General features: G+C 46.5%; 1 protein-coding gene across 2 annotated transcripts in view; it reads right to left on the bottom strand.

Annotated features, from left to right (window-relative positions):
• PCDH19 (protocadherin 19) overlaps window positions 1–14,454 on the bottom strand; it is a 142,654-nt gene extending 128,200 nt beyond the window's left edge. For both annotated transcript variants that reach the window (XM_087728313.1, XM_087728314.1), the window contains exons 1-2: window positions 11,775–14,454; window positions 7,171–7,498 (exon numbers count right to left, since the gene is read on the bottom strand). In XM_087728313.1, the coding sequence (XP_087584439.1) occupies window positions 7,171–7,498; window positions 11,775–13,921 (2,475 nt within the window). In that variant the 5' untranslated portion in view covers window positions 13,922–14,454. The remainder of the gene's footprint in view (window positions 1–7,170; window positions 7,499–11,774) is intronic.
• Between the last annotated feature and the right edge of the window lie 6,968 nt (window positions 14,455–21,422).

Below are 21,422 nucleotides of genomic sequence, written 5' to 3'. Positions count from 1 at the left end.
AGAAAGGAAGAAGCTTCCTATGGGGTGGTGTTTTTTGTTTTTTTTTTAGCCTTGGAAAATGCAGGCAACCAAAGAATGTTCAGTCTCATGGGGGAGACGAAAACAGAAAGCAGTGCTGCTAGCAGAAACACCCTTCATCACATCCAATAGGAAAGCAGCAGGGATGGGGGTTCGGGAGAACCTCTAGCTAAGATTCTGCGCAGTTCGGAGACACACCCCCAAATCCCACTACTGGCTGGCCCTGCCCACCCTGCCCCGCCCCTTCCAGGAGTCCCCACACGGCCTGTTTGAGATGCAGGTAAGTGCAGGATGTACGCGGAGGCATGGGGAGGGCAAAAATGGTCAGGAAGGCTGGTAATGGGCCCATTTCTGACCCCCAGAGGGCCTCCAGAGCCTTGGGAAACCATTTTCACCCTCCCAGAGACTCGTGGAAAGCCTCCGGAGTCCAGGAAAGGCAAAAATCCCTCCCCTGCCATGGTGCAGGAAGCCGACTAGGCCACACCTACCATGACCACGCCCACCCAGCAATCAGGCAGAGAACCCCTTGCTAAAAACTTTGAAGCCCACCCCTGGAAAACAGGCTCAAAAACATCACCCAAAGAAATTTGGAAGGATTTCTCAAGGAACCATCAAAATAGCCGGATCAGATTCTGAGTTGCTAGATTGCACCGTTGCTCCAGAGATCATGTTCTTTGAAGCCTTGATTTTATATTGATTGGTAAGCCTCCTTTCGCTTTGGCTCCACTACTTAAAAAGAATCCTGTGAAACTCAGAAATTTGGTCTTCTTCCATCTCATCGCGGCTGTCAAATAATAACCCAAGTGCAAGATCATAAGAGCAGCTACCTTCGGAATACCTGGATGATTATTCACAGGTCGATGCCATTCAATTGCGGTGGAGAAATTTGATTATACATCCCGTATCAACACTGGCACTGACATGAAGATTTAATTCTCTGGAACGGTGTGATATTACATCTGCTGTGTGCCCTTAATTGCAATTTTTTTTATTCTCCCTCACTGCCAACTGCTACAGTCTGTTGGGTTCACTATTGGCTGCAAGCACTTCTGAAGAGATTCATAAGTTGCCTTGGTGCTGGTAAACTTAAAGAGGTCAAGTACTGGGCTCAGCATGTAAAATTCTGGAATATGATGCAATCCGAAAAGAGAAAACAGACAGGAAAATGCAGCCAGAAGAGCAGAAGGAGAAGAAAACGGCAAGGACTATTGGAAGACATTTGGTGGATTGGGTTGGGTTGGGTTGGGTTGGGTTGAGTTGGGTTGAGTTGGGTTGAGTTGGGTTCGGTTCGGTTGAGTTGGGTTGGTTGAGTTGGGTTGGGTTGGGCTGGGCTGGATGAGTGGGATGGATGGATGGATGGATGGATGGATGGATGGATGGATGGATGGATACCAACAAAGCAAATATTAGGGAGTCTCCATATTTCTCACAGAACTCAGATGGAATGGAGGCCAAAAAAGGTTTCATGGTATTCATCTTGACCAACTTTCCATCTTAAGTTCTTCTGGCTGGGAACCCCTCCCCCAAACCCCAAGCCACCAAGAGGTTGCCTATTTCCCCCACTCCCACCCACCCCCCATCAAGTAAGAAATTATCATCATCACAATCCTGCAGGTGTGAAGTCAACAGACAGAAAGGTTGATCTTAAGCATCTAGTAAGGTAAAGGTAAAGGTTCCCCTTGCACATATGTGCTAGTCATTCCCAACTCTACAGGGCGGTACTCATCTCCATTTCAAAATCAAGGAGCCAGCACTAACCGAAGCCGTCTCCGTGGTCATGTGATCAGCATGACTAAACGCCGGAGGGGCACCGAACGCTGTTACCTTCCCCCCAAAGGTGGTCCCTATTTTTCTACTTGCATTTTTATGTTCTTTCAAACTGCTAGGTTGGCAGAAGCTGGGACAAGTAACGGGAGCTCACTCCGTTACACGGCACTAGAGATTCAAACCGCCAAACCGTCAACCTTTCTGATCGACAAGCTCAGTGTCTTAGCCACTGGATCTAGTAAGCAGAAATAAACTAATATACAAGCAGCTGTCAGATTTCCAAACTGTAGCATGAAGCCAGGCTAGAAATAAGTCCCATCAACTCTCTTTTTCCTCCCTGATACTTACTTCAACCCAATGGAGAGCTGTCCAAGACTGCCTCTAGTTAAATTCTTAGGCCAAAACCAAACCGTACTACGTGCTGGGAAGGAAGGAATGATACTGATAATTGATCTGCTCATTCAGTCCTCGGTGGTCATTATTCCACTGTGATAGCTTTCTGAGAACCAGTTTGATGTAGTATTTAAGGCACAAGGCTAGAAACCAGAAGCCTGTGAGTTCTAATCGCACCTTAGGCACCAAGCCAGGTGGGTGAATTTGGACCAGTCCCTCTCTCTCAGATCCTGGAAGAAGACCACGGCAAATCGCTTCTGAAATCTTTGCCCAGAAAACTGCAGGGATTTATCCAAGCAGTCACCAGGAATCAAAAACTGATTCAAAGGAACACATGCTAAAAGAAATAAAAATGGGGAATTCTCTGCACTAATCCATATTAATCCAATACCAGGTTTCCAATCCCAGCTTCAAACAAAGTAACAAACTGTTTGCCCAACACACACACATATCTTAGTTAAAGTTTTATTAAAAACATAGTTTTACATCACACATTTCTGAGTTACCAACAAGAGTTCCTAAAAGGATCCCTTTTCCACATTCTCTCAACACACAGGAGGATAAAGTAACGAATGGATTTGTGCAAAACTCTACCCAAAAGTAAATAATGAAGACACAGCTAAGCTTCTCTTACCAAGTTATGCAAGTACAGCTTCCAAATCCGGAATATATATTTGCAAAGAAATAAGTCTGGAATTCGTATATATTTATCCAGGTACCCACAATGAAATCAAAACAAGCAGCAGTATGGAACAGGTCATCAATATTTCACCCGCTTCTTAGCTTTGTTATTCCATGTAAAGTAAGAAATGTGACAATGCCATTATAAAAAAATTATTACTTGATATTTACTTAATGCCAGGTAATAATTCAAAGAGAAGCAAACCCGTGTTAATCAAAAATGTCCAACAGGACTCGGCACATACTGTAGCCGAATGAGTATTTTCAACTCCCAGAAGTGAGGGGGAGGGAAAGAGCTTGTCTTCTGATTAAAAAAAAGCTTTGATATATCACAGCATGTTTCTCCATCAACCATCTCAACCCCAAGAAGATGAGGACAACAAGGTAACAAAAACAAAATTGAAAAGGGTGGACGGAGGAAGAGTATCCTTGGATTGCTGGGTTAATTTTAAGGAAATCTGCAGTTGTATCAGTCATACAAGTCAGTCATTCTAGGTCTCCTCAAGCACCTAGCAGCCAAATCTCAATGTCATTGTTGGAAGTTCAAAATCCCTATGGATCTTGCACCAGATCCTGCAATTAATCCTGGAATTTCTATACTTTTGACTCTGATGGGTACCTAATCCCAAAGATTCAACGGGAAAATAACATCTCCCCATCATTCGTTGCCTCCAGGTTGAGGAACTGCATATTCATCACTGCAGTCAATAAGGGATGCTTCAAATCATGACTCATCCCAGGCTAAAAGAGTCCCTGATCTTGAAGATAGAAGCTGAACATGGAACTTACTGCATGCAAGATGACCATCTCACCACATGACTAGAGCTGTGTCCCTAAGCTTCCTCCATTTCAAAGTCCCAAAGGTGGTTTTGCAAGAGGCAACTGGACTTTGTTTTTTCTTTGAAAATGTTTCGCTTCTTGCGAAGTACCCGTGGTTTGCCTCATGAGGCCAATGTTGAGAAAAGACACGGACACGAGCTTTCTCGGGATGAGGTGACCCAGATTGGGGTCTGGTAGCCCCTTTTATTGAGATAGGACAAAGGCAGGAGGAGCAATCAGCATGTGATTAAAGACAGCCTGTCAAACTACAATTGCTAATCTACTGCTCAGGGAAGTTCTGTCTATATATGGTCAAATCCTGGGCGTCATTGGGTAAGGCACATCTAGAGCGAACTATCAGGATGTTATGTTATGCACTATCAGGATGTTATGTTATGAACTATCAGGATGTTATGGAGTTTGTTTTTTCCTGTGTGGTTCAGCGTGGCTGCACATGGCCTGTTATGCACTGGGCGATGGGTGACCGCCACACCTACACAAGGAGTTATGTGACAACAGCTTCTCATCCAAGAAGCGAAGCTGAAGAAGCTTCTTGGATGAGAAGCAGAACATCTTCAAAGAAAAACCAGAAAGTCCAGTTGCCTCTTGAAAAACCACCATTGAGACAACCATGACCTAGGATGACTGAGTGTCTCCATAGACCTCCATTCCAAAGCTTCCCACCTCTCTAATGACAAGGTACAGAGAAGGCTTATCCCCATTTTGTAGTGAGGAGTAGCAGCAGCATCTATTGAGCAATCCTGTAATCCAAGTAGAAGACAATCACATCTCAAAGATTTTGAGAACTTTGCAACACAAGTGTTATCTCCTACAGAAGTCATCGCACAGCAACAGGCTGTGCTCACAACCAACTGTTCTGACCCAGCCTTCCTTAGAAAGCAAGAAGCAAAGTCTTGGTCCCTGTAAAACTGTGAATTCCTTTCAGTCAGCAAGGCTTAGTAAACAGTCTTTACGAGGAATGTTTATCCCCATGCACCTTATCTCATTTGGAATGCCACCAGATAACTAGCTTCCAAATGCAGTCTTTTAAAGTCACCCATAGAACTTTCCACTCTGGGAACGAACACGAACGAATGAACAAATTGTTTCCTGCAAAAGCCCCCTCCCCATTTGTTCCTCTTTTGTTTCCTCTGGGAGGGGCCAATCACCTCCAAGGTGCGGTTTTACTCCTAAGTCAACCCTGCTTTCTTAGTTGTTCTTGTCTTCTGGCAACTCTGCTCATGCGCACACTGGGAACAGGCTCCAGCTGTTCTTCTGCCTCACTGCTGTCTAACTCCCTCTCTGCTTCCAATGCAGAGCCTTCGTCTGAGCTTTCCTCAGCCCCCAGGACTGTCCCACGTTTCTCCCCAACCTCCTCACTGCCCAACTCTGCTGCCAACTCCACTGGCCACAATACCAACATAATTAATTCAGGCATGGTGTACACTCAGTAGCTGCCTTCATGCAAGCTGCCATGTGTTACCCTTGCTTGTTTTTTGAGGGTTAGTGTCTTCTGCAAACAAAGTCAGCGGGGTTAGTTTACCCCTCAAAATCCTGAGCAAACAGAAAGTGGTTTTAAGCTTGGTGACCTGCATGTAACATCCCAGTCACATTTTCCATCTGCTATTAAAACTAGCATTGCCTAAAATAGAAGCTTGTTTAATAAGGACCAACATGCCTGTAATCATGTTCCAACCAGTCCTTCATCCAGAGACATTCCAGGCCTTTTCTCTTGACCCAAAGAAGTTAATGAGCATTCAGTGGCCATTGGCTATGGTCAACCTTCATTGGACCATGTATTCTTAGAACAAGACACTTATACTTATAGCTATTCATTTAGTGACCATTCAAAGCTACCAGAAAAAAATGACTCTTTTTTCACACTTACGACCCACTGCAGCTTCCCCATGATCACGTGATCAGTATTTAGATGCTTGGCAGCTGACTCGTATTTATGACCTTTGGAGTGTCCCAAAGTGATGTCCTTTTGGGACCTTCTGATAAGCAAAGTCAACAGCAAAGTCAGATTCGCTTAACAGCTGCTGCAGTGATTCACTTAACAACCGGGCAAGGGAAGACAAAACTCAATTAACAACTGTCTCACTTAGCAACAGAAATGTTGGATTCAATTGTGGTCCTACGCCAAGGACTTACCTATGCAAGGTTAACTGCATTACTCTCTCAAGGGTTGGTGGCATCATTTTGGCCTCAAACACTTTGTTATTTAACAGCCGTCAGAAAGAACAGGAGTAATGCTATGGTAATTACCAAACTCTGGGAACTAATATTGCCATACCTGACCAAGTTATTAAGGGTCCCTCTCTGAATTTGGCAGGCTTTAGAATTAAGACAAGAACCTGCTATCCTTATAACTGCAGCAATAAGATTTTTTTTTACAAAGACAGATGAGATCATCATGAAGAATTTGCTATGTTTAGTGAATTTTTTTTTAAAAGCACTTCAAACCTTTAAGTCCCTTCCCATCACCAGTCTGCATGGATCCAACCTGTCACCTCTCAACTCCTAAAGTTGCCATGGTGAGGAAAGGGGAGGAGTCCATTCCACATATACTTTCGGCTAGAGTAGGATCTCAGATTACCGCAGCAGACTTGGGAGGGGTGCACCTCATTGGGGAATGTGATTTATGACACAGACTGAGGGGAGGAAATAACCGGGGGTAAAGTTCAGCTATAATTCAAATAAGGCTAAGATCTGGCTGCAAAAAGGTCTTGCCAAAATAAATGCTCCTAATAAAGGACTAATTTTCTTTTGAAATTTGGCTCGAGACTCATGAATCAATTAGGGCATTTTTTTGGAAACCTGACATCCCCATCAATACATCACTGACGTATACTAACTGCTGATACATTATTCAGTCTACTTTTACAACTGTGCTAAACCATGTTGGATTGGGGGGAAACCCCTGAGAAAACCACAACGATGCAAGAGGCACAAGGATCCTTCACAAAACAGACTCAAGTCAAATCAAAGCCATGCATTTAAGTCTACAAGAAGTCCAAACTAAGTAGCAAATATAAAGAAGCTCGGTGTTAATCAAGACTCATGAAGCTTGTTTCCCAAAGTGGCCAATCAGAAAAGTCTATAGCGACAGCCAAGACGCTCCAATTTTCTGCACTCAAGAATTTTCATGGAGGAACTTGTTATCATAGCTAACAGCCACTTCTCTTTGGTGGATCTGTCATGCCCAACTTGGCATTCTCCAAATACACTGGACCTACCATTCTCATCATGAAGATGATGTGAATAGGAGTTCAGGCCATCTGGAGAATGTCACTTTTGGAGAAAGCTGGTCCAATTTTTTAAAAAGTCTCCCAAAAGGGCAGTCAAACATCCAATTCAGAAATGCTTGGTTTCTATTTAGCCCCCCCCCCCCATAAACTGCCAGTTGCAACCAAAGCTCATTCACTGTTGCAATTTGGGGGACTTTCCCGAAGGCAGGGAAGCCCTCTTCAATCCAAGAGAAGAGCTCACCTCTGGGAGAGGCATCCCATTGATAATAAGATCCGGCTGCTGAGGTCCCTGACCCGTGAAGGTGTGGTGGTAGTTGTGGTTGGAGCCGGCGTTCCGGTTGTTTTGGTTCTCCACGTTGAGAAAGGTGCTTTCCGATCGGCGGCAACCCAGGGGCAGAGTCTGTTGGTGGTAATCAAAGTAGTTGAGGGACGAGGTCAAGGACGAACAGCTGACAACGTTCATTTTATCAGTCTCCTCTACATCCCGGGGCACTAGACGGATGTCGTTCTTGCTGATTTTTTTCTTCTTGGAGGATTTCTTTTGGTGCCCGTAGGAGTACTCTGCAATTCTGCAGGACAGAAGAAAGCAAAGTGAGAACCTTACGTCATCCTCAAACCGCAAGACTAGTCAAGAGGGCATCCCAAGAGAGACCGATTTTTTTCCCATCCACATGCAGAGGGATGATTGATGGCTCGGCTCTTTTTTTTGACAGCGAAGGGTCTTGGGTATTATCTCCCAAAAGCATAACCAGTTTGTGGATCCGACACACAAGAACAACAAGTGAGGAATGAAAGGAGAAAGGAAAAAAATATTCCCCCTTTTGGGTTTTTGGTTGGGTTTTGGGGGTTTTTTTTCTGCTGCTGAGAACAGTCGGTATCTAGTTACCCGAGATATAGTTCAGCCTGCAGAAAATGGGGAAGAAGAAAAAATAATAATAATTATGTGAAAATCCATGAACTGATGTATGCAAATGCATTTCCTTTGGTAATAAGGATCAGAAAAATTATTTAAATGGATTCACAGAAACGGGGAAAGCGGCGAGGAAAATCGGCAGAGAGATTGTTCCGTATCATTTCCCATAGCAGTAAACCCAGTATGTCCCTTCAGCCTGCCCAAAGGTGTTCTATCTAGATAATACAAGCTTATAAACAGCCACTGGAGTCAATTACCTGGCACCGGGCTTGTTCCCCGGCAGCCAGAATTTCTGCAGGCCAATTATCTTGTGAACTCAATTTGCCAGATTAATACAGTATTCAAAAAAAAAAGAGAGAGAGATCCATCTGGTAGGTTTTGTTCCTTAGCAGTTCATTCTTCTCGTGATATCTCACAGCTTGAAACATACCCCCCACTGATCCTACATCCCAAGTCATTCCTCTTCTCTGTCCCGGCCTCTCCCTCCAGATTTGTGGACTCCATTTTTTTTCCCAGGATTCTCAGCCAGGCTGCTGAGGAATTCTGGGAGATGAAGTCCACCCATCTGGCAGCATTCCTGCAAGGCCACTCGGCGGCTCCTAGAACTGAGAGCGGTGTGTTTGGAAAGGAGCATATAAAATGCACGCACATTGCTCGACCTTTAACTGGTTAAATGAGATACGCCGTTGTTTATCTCTCACCCAGGAAAAAGAAAATTGGGAGGAAGAGGAAAGAGCAGGAGGAGGAAAGTTATCAGTAAACAACAGCCAGAGAAAAATAATTAGAGGCACGAAGGCAATCAGATGTTATCTTGATGTGTTAAGATTGAAGTAACTGTGACTCGGTGTTACCACTCGGGACTGTGTCTTGTTATCAGCGCCACACAGACGTAGATATTGAAGGGAGATGTGAAGGCACTGGGGCCAGGCTTTAAAAGTCTCACTGGTACCAAAGGCTGGAAAATGTTCATTTCCCAAAGTCATGCCTGCTGAGCTTTAAAAAAAAAAAAAAACCACCAACACCACCGCCATCAAAGTTCAGCGCCCCTGCTAGCGTTGCGACGAAAGCGCATGACAAACGATTCGAAAGTGGCTGTTCTCCAAAGTGGATGCACTCCAAAATAGGACAACTTCGACTCCCACAATTCCCCAGCCAGCATCCCTAGAGTGCAGAATTCTGGGAAGCCTATCTAGGTGTCCAACACATAAAAGACACCGTGAGACTTTTGCTGAAAGGGGAGGGAAGGAGAAAATCCCAAAGACCTTTCTCTCTCGGTCTCCGAAGAATAAAAACACGCTTTCTTTTTTTTAAATAAATAAAATAAAATAAAATAGGATACGTCCCATTTCAGGTTAATAGTCAGGCTGTGTCACTGCAGCGTGAGTTACTTTCGAAAGGGATGCAAGGCAGAATGAAGGAGCTTGGTTTGCCATTAATGCAGGACTGGGCGAATTTTGTAAGGAGAAACCCAGAAAAAGAACAATTTGAGTATTGTTTTGAGGCTCCCTGGATTATCTGCTCAAACGACATTGCTCCAGCATTGCAGGCTCAAACAGCTCTTGCTTAACCCCAAATGAATGCACCCCGGAGAAAGGAGTAGCTAGAACAGGGTTGAGCATTTAGCAACAGGTAGAGGTGCAAATTATTCAAAATGCCTACATTGGAGGCTTAAGAGATGCCGAAAGCGTATGCAAATTCTCAGCACCTGAGTGGAAGCATCGGCTAACCTGCCCACACATGTCACATCTCTGTCCCTGGCAAAAGGAAGGGGCCTCCCTACCACACACTATTGGGGGGGCGCCTTCCCCTAACCCTGATTTCAAATGCACAATGGACAAATAGCAAAGATACGTTTTTCGCAGCATAGGTACGTTTTTAGAAAGCCAGCGGCTGCTTCTGGCGAGGAAAATCTCAGCACGCTTTCTAATTTTTTAAACACCATATTTAACAAACCCCCACCCCCACCCCCACCAAGGAAATCCTGCTGAACTTCACGGAAGTTCACTTCTGGAAGAACTCAGACAGACATGCCCTGTTCAGCGTCTCGTGGGTTGGAACATTTCCCGCAAGGACTTTTAAACCTTGCTTACTCAGGCGTTCACTGGTGCTTTGTTTGTGTTTTTCCCTTCTCCTGGCCAATTATTTAATTAAAGTGCACTTCATTAATCCCCCCCAAGCCATCAAGCTAAACCAACTGGTTATAACCAAAGTGGGACTCTGTTAGAGGCGTTGACTCAACTGAAGCCTTGCTTTCCTTCAGAGCCTATTCTTGCTTAATGGGCCGAGCTGGTAAGAAATGCAACATATTAGATCTCTTTTTTTAAAAAAAAAGCCGAACCCCTAGAAATACAGCGGCTTTATTCCGTAGAGAATGGCCTCCATACTTTCACACCCTGAAACTGTATGGCCCGGAGGTACACAAGACATTATAAAAGCGTGTAAGAAATACAATCGCTGAACTCTGTTAATACGAAAAGTGTAAATAAGTCCCTGAAGAATGCCAGCCTTCAAATCGCTGGAGGGCATTCAGGATTTTTTTTTTCAAAAGAGAGGACAACATTCATTTCCATCCCCTCCTTTTCCAGAAAACTAAAGGAATGGAGAAGTTATGGCTATTTCATTCCTAACAGGATTAAACCATTTATAGGCAGTTGCAGCTGTTCCTTTATGGCACCCAATTGATATTCATGTGTGGTTAGCATTTGTCTACTAACTTGTGCAAACACAGAGAATAGCAAAAGACAGACAATGATCACAAGGCTGTTACATATTCAGGGGCCCCAAATCCCCTGGCTTAAGATTTCAAAAGCAGGCGGGGTGGAGGGGGTAGAGAGACAGGAAAAAAGGCTACACACCACCCCTACATCTTGGGCAAACACGTCCCTAAATGCAGGCAATATATATATAATAAAAATAAGTCCGAGCATCATTCAAGCACCATTGTGGGGAAGGGGGAGAAACCAGGGAAAAGCAATTTAAAAGGCCCCCTTGTTTTTTTTTAACAAAGAACAAACCGATAAAAGTTGGAAGAGGGGAAAGGATTAAAAGAAAGCTAGCTTCCTTATCATTTTTCTCCTTGCGAGAAGATCAGCAGAGAAGAACCGAAATTCTCTGGATGGTGTGTTGTTTTTTTTCCTTTTCAGGCCATTCAAAAAAAAAGCCCTTGCCAAGCCTGCCCCTCTCTCTTCCACACACCCCAAAAAAATAAATAAAAATGTCTCTGTATATTTCTAGCGAAAGCTTGCATTCTTTTTTATCTTCTCTCCGGCCAGATTTCACGTTTTTTTTCTTTTCTACAACCAGCCCTTTCTGGAGAAAACAAGCTGGCTTCTAAAAAAACACCCACAGTGACCTCATCTGGCGAGGACAGGATAGCGAAAGGACTGCAGCCGCTTGTGAAGAAAGCATGGCTAGCAATTGCCAAAAAGCCTGAACAGGCACTCAGCACTACCCAGCCGGCTCTCAAACTGATCCAGAGAGCTTTCTTTTTTGAGCCTTCCCTCTTTTTTGGAGGGGGGGGGGAGGAAAAAGAGACAAAGGAAAGCAGTCTAAACCAGAATAGAGAGAGAGAGAGATGCATTACAGTGCATGTTCAAAATTGCACATCAAAAGCCTTGCTGTATTATTGCTACGATTCCTTGTATTTTCCCTCTTTCAGTACACTGGTGCCATGGCCAGGGGGAACATGTGTGAGCACATGTTTTTTAAACAATTCTGGATGGGCAAAGAATATAAACCACCCGAATAAATCCACCTTTAACTGGCGTTAAAAGAAATTCACGGCTGACCTTTTTAATACGGCCTATAATATCTTGAAAGCAGGGAAATTCTTTGCTGCGTTAAGAAGGGACACAATTATTGAGTGGCACATTTACAGGGTGGGTGTTAATCAGTCACGTAATATCTAATATCAAAAGACTCCAGTACTTTACCTGCAGTTGTAAGTCCTGATTTCTTTGTTATCCCGTTTACATTTGACAGCGACGAAGATCATGGTGACAAACAGGATGGCAGCAATTGAACCCAGGGCAATAATAAAAATCAGGGACAAATTTACAGATCCTATGGATTCTTGGGCATCCAGGGCTGGAGAAAGATATATCAAAATCAAGGCCGAGGCCGAAAGAGATGTTTTCCCGTGGTCGTGAGCCACGACAATCAGCTCGTACGTCGTCTTGGAATTTTCCCCGAAGGTTCTGGTGGTCCTTATCTCACCATTGACCTGGTCGATCTCAAAAAACCCTCGATCCCCTTCCGCCATCTCATAGGAAAGCCTCCCATTCTCTCCTTCGTCATAGTCATCTGCCTTGACCACGGTCACCAAGTAGCCAACGCCAGCGTTCCTGGGGATGTAGACCTCCGCGGTCCCGTTGACCAAAGGAGGGGCTGTGATCACGGGAGTGTTGTCGTTGACGTCCAGGACAATCACTCGGATGGTGGCGTTGCTTTGCAAGGAAGGGTTGCCTCCATCTTTGGCCAAGACCTTGAACTCAAAAGACTTGGTCTGCTCGTGGTTGAAGGACCTCAAGGCGTAGATGTCTCCCGAGTTGGGGTTGATGGAGACATAGGTGAAAACAGGCATATCCCTGACTTGGGACGGGACAATCTGATAGGAGACACTGCCGTTGAGACCCAGGTCTGGATCCCTGGCAGAAACGGAAAGGAGGTAGGCCCCGGGGGTATTGTTCTCCTGCACAATGACCTGGTAATAAGGTTTGGAGAAGTGAGGGTGGTTGTCGTTCTCATCTGTGATCTTGACAGTAAAGGACTTTGTGGCCTGCAAAGAAGGGATCCCATTGTCCTTCGCTTGGATGGTTAGATTGTACTGGTCCCTCTGCTCCCTGTCTAAACGTCCGTCCACTAGGATGGTGGAAAAACTCTCGTATTCCTGCAAGCGAAAGGGCACGCTGCCCAAGAGTTTACACTGCACTCGGCCATTGGCACCCGCGTCTCTGTCGGAAACCCTCACCAAGGCGATGACGTAGCCTGGAGGTGCGTTCTCGCTGACCTCCACCAGCTCGCTATTGACAGAGAGCAAGTTAATGAGGGGCGGGTTGTCATTGGCATCCTGTACAGTGACAGTCACTTTGCAATGGGCTGGGATGGAGTTGGGGCCCAGATCTTTAGCCTGTACATCCAGTTCGTAGGCGTGACCTTCCTCGTAGTCAATCGCCCCAGTGACCGTGATCAGGCCGGTCTGAGGGTTGATCTGGAAGAGGTCCCTGGCCTTCTCAGAGACGTAGCTGTGGATGGAGTACAAGACTTGCCCATTGGTGCCCTCATCAGGGTCCGTGGCGTTAAGGCGGATCACCGGTGTACCTGGAGGAACGTTCTCCAGCACGCTAACGGTGTAAGAGGGTTCCTCGAAGAGAGGATTATTGTCATTGGAGTCGATGACTCTGATGGTTAACTCCACCGTCCCAAAGTTGGGTGGGTCCCCCCCATCCAAAGCTGTGATCATGTAACTGTAATGAGATTGGGTCTCCCGATCCAGGCTCTTCTCCACCACCAGCTCAGCAAAGCGAGAACCATCCCCTCGGGTCTTGGTTTCCAAGCCAAAGAGATCGTTGGGAGTGATCTCATAACTCTGCACTCCAAAGCTGCCCGAGTCTGGATCGTAAGCGCTTTCGAGGGGTACCCTGGTCCCCGGGCTGGCTGTTTCGGAAATCTCCAGCGCAATTTGATCCGTGGGGAAACTGGGAGCGTTATCATTGAGGTCTTTGATCTCCAGCTTGATCACACAGATCTCCATGGAGCTTGACATGACCTCTAAAGAGATCACACACTTGGGGCTTTGTCTGCAAAGTAAGTCCCGGTCAATCTTCTGCTTGGTCACTAATAAGCCTGATCCAGGGTTGATGTCCACCAGGTGAGGCGCTGAGTTGGACACCACTCGGAAAGCAGTGGGTTGCTGAGGATCCAACACAAAACCTGCGTCTCGGGCATCTTTGGCAATATTCGCAATCACCGTGCCGGCTCTTTGCTCTTCTTCCACCGAATACTTCAAGTTGATCAGAGCTCCTACACCAGTCCACCAAACCGCCAGCAGAAATTGGAGCAGGGGGCAGAGAATATCCATAGTTCACCCCCTCCGTGCCTCTCCCACCGCTGCCACCACCTCCTCCTCCTCCTCCTCTTCTTCCTCCTTCTCCTCCCCGTCTTCTCTCTCCGGGTGCCTGTTGATTTCCTGCTTGGGAAAGGAGGGGAAGTCGGAAGGCTTGGCTCGAGCAGGGGTTGTGGAAGGGACAGAGGGAAAAGAAGGAGCGGGTCAGAGGGAGGGAAAGGAAGGAAGGAAAGAAAGAAAAGAAGCCCGTTCTTTCTTTGGGGGGGGGGTTTACTTTACAAGCTCATGTCTTCACTGCGTCTCTCCCAGATGCACCGCCTTATTCAAGCAACCTCCCTAGCCTTAAGGAAAAACCGGGAATAAATGCTTCCCTTCCAACTAGTCAGATCGGGAGGAGTTACACAATTGGCAAATCTATTTCCAATTTAAAAAAAAAAAAAAGCACACACACAATCGTGAATTGGGGAGGAGGGACCTCAGCTGACTTACACCTGGCATGCGCAAATCTTTTTTTTAAAAAAGAAAACCTTTACCCCTTTCCTCTATCTCTGCCGCCACTCCCCCCCCCCTCCCCAATTTGCACAGAGCCTTAGTGAAGAAAGTGGAGTACCTGGGAAGAGGAGGAGGAGAAGGAGGAGGGGGGAAAGAAGTAAAGGGGGGAGGGGGAGGGAATCCACGGACTAAGGTAGCAAAGGGAGAAGGGACCACGGATGTGGAAGATGGGGAAACGGCTGGGTAAACTAAGGCTTAAGATACGGCGAAGCGACACCCAAAGAGCTGGGGAAGGAGGCAGAAAGAATCACGCAGGAGAAGTCACGGAGGGGTTGGGAAAGCGGGGGCGGGAGAGAGAGACACGGGTGGAAGGAGGCCGGCGAGACGGAAAACCTTTCCGGAGAGTTTTTTTTTTTAGTCCATCCGAAGGAAGGCGAGGCGGCGATCGCGGTCCCAAATCTCCGGCTACGTTCGAGGAGGCATCGGGAAGGCAGGGGTGGGGGGCGAGGAGACACGCCGGACCCCACCTCTCCTCCTCCTCCTCCCTTCCTTCCTTCTCTTCTCTCCGTGGGCAAAGGAGGACCTGCAGCTGCCGGCGGCGGCGGAGCGGAATCTCCCCCCGGCTTGCAAAGGCGGACGGGGGGGGGAGACGAAGCGGGGGTCCGCGGAAGCTTCTTGGCTGGGCAGCGGCGAGGCAGGTGGGCAGCAGGGCGTCGGGAGTGGTGGGTGGCGGCGTCGGGGGGGGGAAGGCACTCAGGAGCGCCGCTGGTGGTGCAGAGCTTCTCCCGGTCTCCTCCCGGCGGCGGCGGCGGCGGCTCCTTTCGGGGGCCCCATGCTTATCTGGCGTTGAGCATCCTCCGAGCCTCCCAGCGCCGCAGGAAACAAAGAAGCAGGCAGGAAAGTTTGCTGGCGCAGCGCATCGTCCCCCCCTCCGGGCGGCCGAACCAGAGCAAAGGCAGAGCAGGGCAACCAAAGCAACTCGGAGCAGCCCCCCCAAAATAAAGAAACAAATAAAGCCCGCTGCAAGGAGCAGCGCCGGATCGTCCCCCCAGCGCCGGTTGGAGTTTCTTTTTTATTATTATTATTTTCCCTTTCCACCTTCTTTGGGGGTCAATGGGAAGTTCTTGCGGGTCTCGATCGGACGCCGATCCGGGAGAGCGGCGGACGCCTTTGCAGAGGCCAGCCCAAGCACCGCAGTGCCTTGCGAAAGGTGGCTCGCCCCGCCGGCTCCCAACTCCTTAGCCGGCTGCTGCTGCTGCTGCGGCTGCTTCGCTCGTCTTCTTCTTCGCTGCCTTCTAACCGCCTGCCGAGCCTTCGTCCGCCTCCTCGTCTGCCTGCCTGCCTCCTTGCTCGCCAGCCGGGCTCCCCTCGCGCGCGCCGCGGCTGCCGCTGCTGCTGCTGCTGCTGCAAAACTGCTGGCCGCACACGCGAGCTGGAGCGCTACAGCAGCGGCTCCGGGTCCCGAGCTACGGCAGGGCTTCGGCCAATCGGAGCGCGGGGGAGCGCAGTTCCGAGCCCGAAGGGGGAGGAGCCGGCGAGGAGGGGAGGGGGAAAGGGGCGGGGACTCCAGCGGGGTGAAATATACCGGCGCGGTACCCGAAGGATTCAAAAGCGGCACCGTTGGTGCGTTGTTGGGATGCGGGTCTGTGGCTGAGCCGAGGGTCCAAGAGGGGAAAACACCCCCCAAAAAATAATAATATGTTTTGGTTTTTTTTCCGGGAGCAATTTTTTTTATATATGCCCCTCTTATCCCTTTCTCTCCATATTTATTTATTTTTCTTGGGTCATTTTGGGCTGGAATTGCCTTGTGGGATGCTAGAGCCGCAAACACACCATTGGACCGTTGCGCCCCCTCCCCACTCCTCCACGGTGCCACCGAAGCGTGCAAGAGAGGACCGGCGGGCACCAGATGCGCCATGGACGCCAAGCTCTTAAGCCCATCTTCTCCCCCCTCCCCAAACTCGTCACGCTCGGCGTTACTCCCGGGAGCAGGGGGAGAGAGAAGAAAAGTCCTTGCTCCCTTTTGTTTCCAAACGTCCTTTTGCGCTTTGCCTCGGCTAACGCGGCCCAGCGGGGCGGCTTTTATTGGCTTCTCTGGTCCTGACGCCTTTCTAAAAGCTTTGGGGAGGGGGAGACGGATTTGTTCCACGGACGGGAGGCGGTTGGGCAGCTTGGCTGAGGCTGGGGGAGGAGGAGGGGAAGGAGAGCCCTCCCAGGCACTTTTCCTCTCCCTAATCCTCCAAGAGGCAACTTCTTCAGGAATCTGCTTCTAAAACCCGGCTTTTGTTCCCCCAGAGAAGGGAAAGAGAACGGCTTTTTAAAAGGGTGGTGGGATTCTATTTTTGCACGCCCGGCACACACACAAATGTGTATGGCACTGCAGTGCTGTGCCTTTTTTTTCTCAGGCGGTCTGGTTTCATACACTGCACCGAGTCATAGTCTAGTTAGTAAATAAACTCCTCCTGGATGGCCTTTGTGCATGCACACTTCTTTAAACCGCTGACAAGGAACTGGGTTCTGGCCATGTGGCTAAGCCAAGCCTAAATCACATTGGGAGGGGGGTAGTGCAAGGTTTGAACCCGCTTACCAGGGTTGAAATTCAGCAGGTTCTGACAGGTTCTGGAGAACCGGTAGCGGAAATTTGGAGTAGTTCGGAGAACCGGCAAATACCACCTCTGGATGGCCCCAGAGTGGGGTGGGAATGGAGATGTTGGATAGCCATTTGTCTGGAACGGTATAGGGTTTCCAGCCTAGGCAGGGGGTTGGACTAGAAGACCTCCAACTTCCCTTCCAACTCTGCTATTGTATTGTATTTTGCAATATCATACCCCCAGGAGTGGGGAGGAAATGGGGATTTTGCAGTATCCTTCCCCTGCCACGCCCACAGAACCAGTAGTAAAAAAAAAATGAGTTTCCCCATTGTCGCTTATGTATTTAATACAGTGGGGGGCATGGAAAGCTTAACTGCAAGCTGGCATTTAGCCATCATTGAGTGTGCCTGCTTTGGCTTTAGCAAACCCGGATATTGGGATCCTAAGCTATGTAATGCATAGGTTAGGGGTACTCGGTGAAGCCAGCCCCCTTGCATTTTATTCAACAAACCATGAGTAAATAAACCCAAGATTAGTGCAATGTGTGACTCCGTTCATCAGAGTATCCTGGTCCATCATAGCTATTTGGGGGAATGTGTTTTTTAACCCTGCAGCACATCGTATTTTTTTTTTCATTTCATGTCACTTGAAGCAACCTACTTATACATGAATGAAGCATTGACAAGATAGCTGAGCAATGACCTGACTGCAGCCAGAAAAATGTCTTGTAATTTTACTGAAATATAGCATATTAATTCTTCTTCAGTTTAAGGGCCACTTCCTTCTTTCCCAGACAGAAATCTATTTCAAAGCCAATTTTTGTTTCCGTCTTTAATCTGCAAAAAAAAAACCCCAAAACTCCTAGAGGCTCTGTCTATAGAGAAGAACGCAAGGGGTTTGTCAATGCCCCTGTACAGAATTTCCACACACATTTTTGCTTGAGAAAGTGCTCCAGTAACCTATACATCTTCTTTTTATAGGAACCAAAGGGTCCCGACAAATTGAGTGAATTAAGCTATTTTGTTCCCTAACACTCCTGGCGTTAGTTTGCATATTTCTGTGGCCTCTGCTCATTCCAAACATGGAATGGGCCTTGAATGAGGTCAGTTCCCCTTAATGAATTTAGGGCTATAAAAAGAAAGGGGAAGACATCTCCTCCTCCTCCTCCTCCTTTCCTGGTGTGTGGTGGTTAATTACAATCGCTAGATGAATAGAATGCCAAAGTTGTAAAGAGATGTTCAGGGGGCTTCCTTTCAAACACACTGAATCCTTAAATCAATGAAACTTAAAAAGTATGCTTATAAATCAATCCGACTGCCTTGAGAATTGATTTCCCTGAATAAGAGCCTTGTCCAGGGGTCTATTCTGTTTGATTTTAGTTTAGTTAGGCTCACTCTATTGCTTTCTGTGGTTTGTATAATGCAGTCCTGACCCCTTTCGGGAAGAGCAAGCCAAAGAAAGAATGAAAGCATTTTTTTTAAAAAAAATGGACGAGAGGGAGGGGTAATTCCTGCCATCTGCCCCCCTTCCACGGCAGGTATTTTTCCATGCAGCCAGAAACAATATTGCTGTTCTGGGATTTTGGAAGTTGGTTTCTGTCCCTCTCGGTAGGTTTAAGCTTTATCTGGCACATCACAAAGAGTGATTCATCTAAAATTTAGAGAGAGAGCCGATGATCGAGTTTAAAAGGACACCATGTGCTTCCTTTAATTGACACAATACTGGGGCCAAGTAAACTAATAATTAGATCTTGAGACAATATGGATGGAGCCGTTGCATTGATCGCACGGGCATCCCAAGACCGGTCAAAAGTTAAAAATAGATTCATAACTTTTTATAGGCTGCACCATCCAAAGCATCTCCTCCCAAGAGAGAAGCATCACCAGAGAACGATGCTATCTTCTATGAAAAACCATGTGCCAGGGCTTCAGGAAACCCACAGCTAGGCTCGTACCTAATCAATAATCAATGGTGATGTAATAGAACAGCCAATTTCTCAAAGCAATCCATAATGGGAACCACGGCAGAAATAGCCAATAATGTCCTACAAATGTTCTAAGAATGCCTTCCTAGACCTAGTGTCCTAGGAGTTAGGTCCCCTAAGGGATTCAGTGGGACTAACCACTAAGTACCATTCATAGAACCGGATTGGCTCATAAAAATGGAATGGAGCAATAATGAAAACAATGGATTCCATAGGGTTTCACAATGCCCCTCCAATGAGCTATAAACCTAAGGATGGACTTCCTGTTTTCAGATATTCAAAGAATTCACTTTGTGCATTTGCCTGATGCAACGAAGCACATTTTGTTTTGTGTGTGGGATAATCCCAACTTGTACGATTCATGTTTGGTTTGTTGTGCTAGCTAAAGCCAGAATTTTGGATTAAAAAATGGAATAAACTATTATTTAAAATAATGTTTGGTTGTGAAAGTAGGACCATAAGGAAGGCTGAGCACCAAAGAATGAGGCCTTTGAACTCTGATGCTAGAGAAGACTCCTGCGAGTCCCTTGGACTGCAAGGTGATCAAACCGGTCAGTCCTAGAGATCAACCCTGACTGCTCTTTAGAAGGCCAGATCCTGAAGATGGAACTCAAATACTTTGGCCACCTAATGAGAAGGAAGGACTCACTGGAGAAGAGCTTAATGCAGGAAAAGATTGAGGACAAAAGAAGAAGTGGATGAGAGAGAATGAGGTGGCTGGATGGAGTCACCGAAGCGTGAGCTTAAATGGACCCCAAAGGATGGTAGAGGACAGGAAGGCCTGGAGGAGCATTGTCTATGGGGTCAAAATGGGTCAGACATGACTTTGCAGCTAACAACAACAACAACAAATTATTTAAAAAGAAAAACTCAATTAAGTTAATCCTAGGTTAGGGGCAAAGACAGTGGTTGTTTCATTCTGATGTTTACAACAAGCCTGTAGGGTAGATTAGACATATTTAGGAAGGAGAAAGAGATATGATTGCAAGATAGTAGTTTTCTGACTGCCTTTGAAACACAGCCATGTCGTGAAAGAAACAGTGTTCACGTCTTTTCATCTCTATTTTTCTCTTCGCAAAGAGTTATCTATGTTTCTTTACCTCTATGAAAACTCATGGGATGTCTATTGGTTTAGATGTTTCCAGCAGCCGGCTAATCAAAAGGATTCAGCATCGTCTTGCAAGGTCTCACAAGCCAGGAGCAGTGAGAAAGGAGGACCAGGAACTGACTTTTTGCGGAGATCTTACTGCGTATGTTTCATCCCTCAAGAAGGGATTCAGAAGAGAGGAAACCAACTTACATAGAATCAGATCATTAGTTTGCCGAGCTGAGAGGACCTCAGAGATAACTCTGAAGAAAATGTATGGCCACCGTTAGTAAAAACAGGAGCTAGTCCAGGAACATGTGAGAAAGAAACTCATGATTGAGTTACCTTGATTCTATTTTGATATAATAGGAAGGGAAGGAGAAACACTGCTAGGCTTTCAAGATATTGTTATTACGGTATAAGCTATTTCAATAAAGTAGACTTCTACTATTCCTTGTGGTATCTTTTTCTCAGCTGGTCTGCCTCGAAAAGCCGGCAGAAATGATGCTATGCTAACCAGTGGCATCTCTTTAGAACCTTAAACCTGACCAGCATTGATGATGTTACCTACTTTGGGTAATGAAATATCTGCAAGAAAACAACCAAACTCAGAGAGCACTCAAGGACCTCTCACTTCAGAACCTTGGACAAGGGTTTTCCCCAGCTTTCTATGAAGATAGCAATAGGGTTACTATATTGTATATAATATCTACCACTGCACCAGTGGCCAATAGATGGCAGACATGATATAACAAACCCTGTCTTGTTGCCATCTAGTGGTCATCTAGATTTCTGCAACCCAAATCTCTTCGTAATAGATACCGTATAGGTAGACCTTGTTTAGCGACTGTCTTGTTCAGCAACCGTTCACAATAACAGCAGTGAGGGGGAAAAGAAAGTAACTTTACAAATAATCCTCACATTTACACCTGCACAAGTCTGTAAAGCAAAAGAAAACTGAACTTGGGTTACAAGCACAGTTGTAGTTTTACTTAGCAACTACTTTGTGTAATGACCCAATTGTTGGGCCCAGTTACAGTCACTAAATGAGAACTACAGTACCTGTACTAGAGTTTTAATTTAAAGACCATTACAAGCAAAATGAATGTCCCAACACTCACACAGAGACCATCTACTGGATTAGAGGACGCTAACTCCGAAGTACTACAAACCCCATCTACATCAGGCATATTTCTATCACACAAGCTGAGGTCTTCCAGATCAGTTGCTTCTGTAGTCTATTTTGAGCGAGTCTCCAGCACTCATACATCTGTTCTTACTTTCACCCAAATATAAATGAGCCAAGGTACATTTGTGTGTGTGTGTGTGTGTGTGTGTGTGTGTGTGAGAGAGAGAGAGAGA

The sequence above is a fragment of the Thamnophis sirtalis genome, unplaced genomic scaffold (genome assembly GCF_051295495.1).
Source record: "Thamnophis sirtalis isolate CommonGarterSnake01/CBP01778 unplaced genomic scaffold, rThaSir2_p1.2 scaffold_13, whole genome shotgun sequence".
Lineage (NCBI taxonomy): Eukaryota > Metazoa > Chordata > Lepidosauria > Squamata > Natricidae > Thamnophis > Thamnophis sirtalis.
The sequence above is the reverse complement of the archived record's forward strand: the minus strand, read 5'-3'. Positions and strand labels throughout refer to the sequence as shown.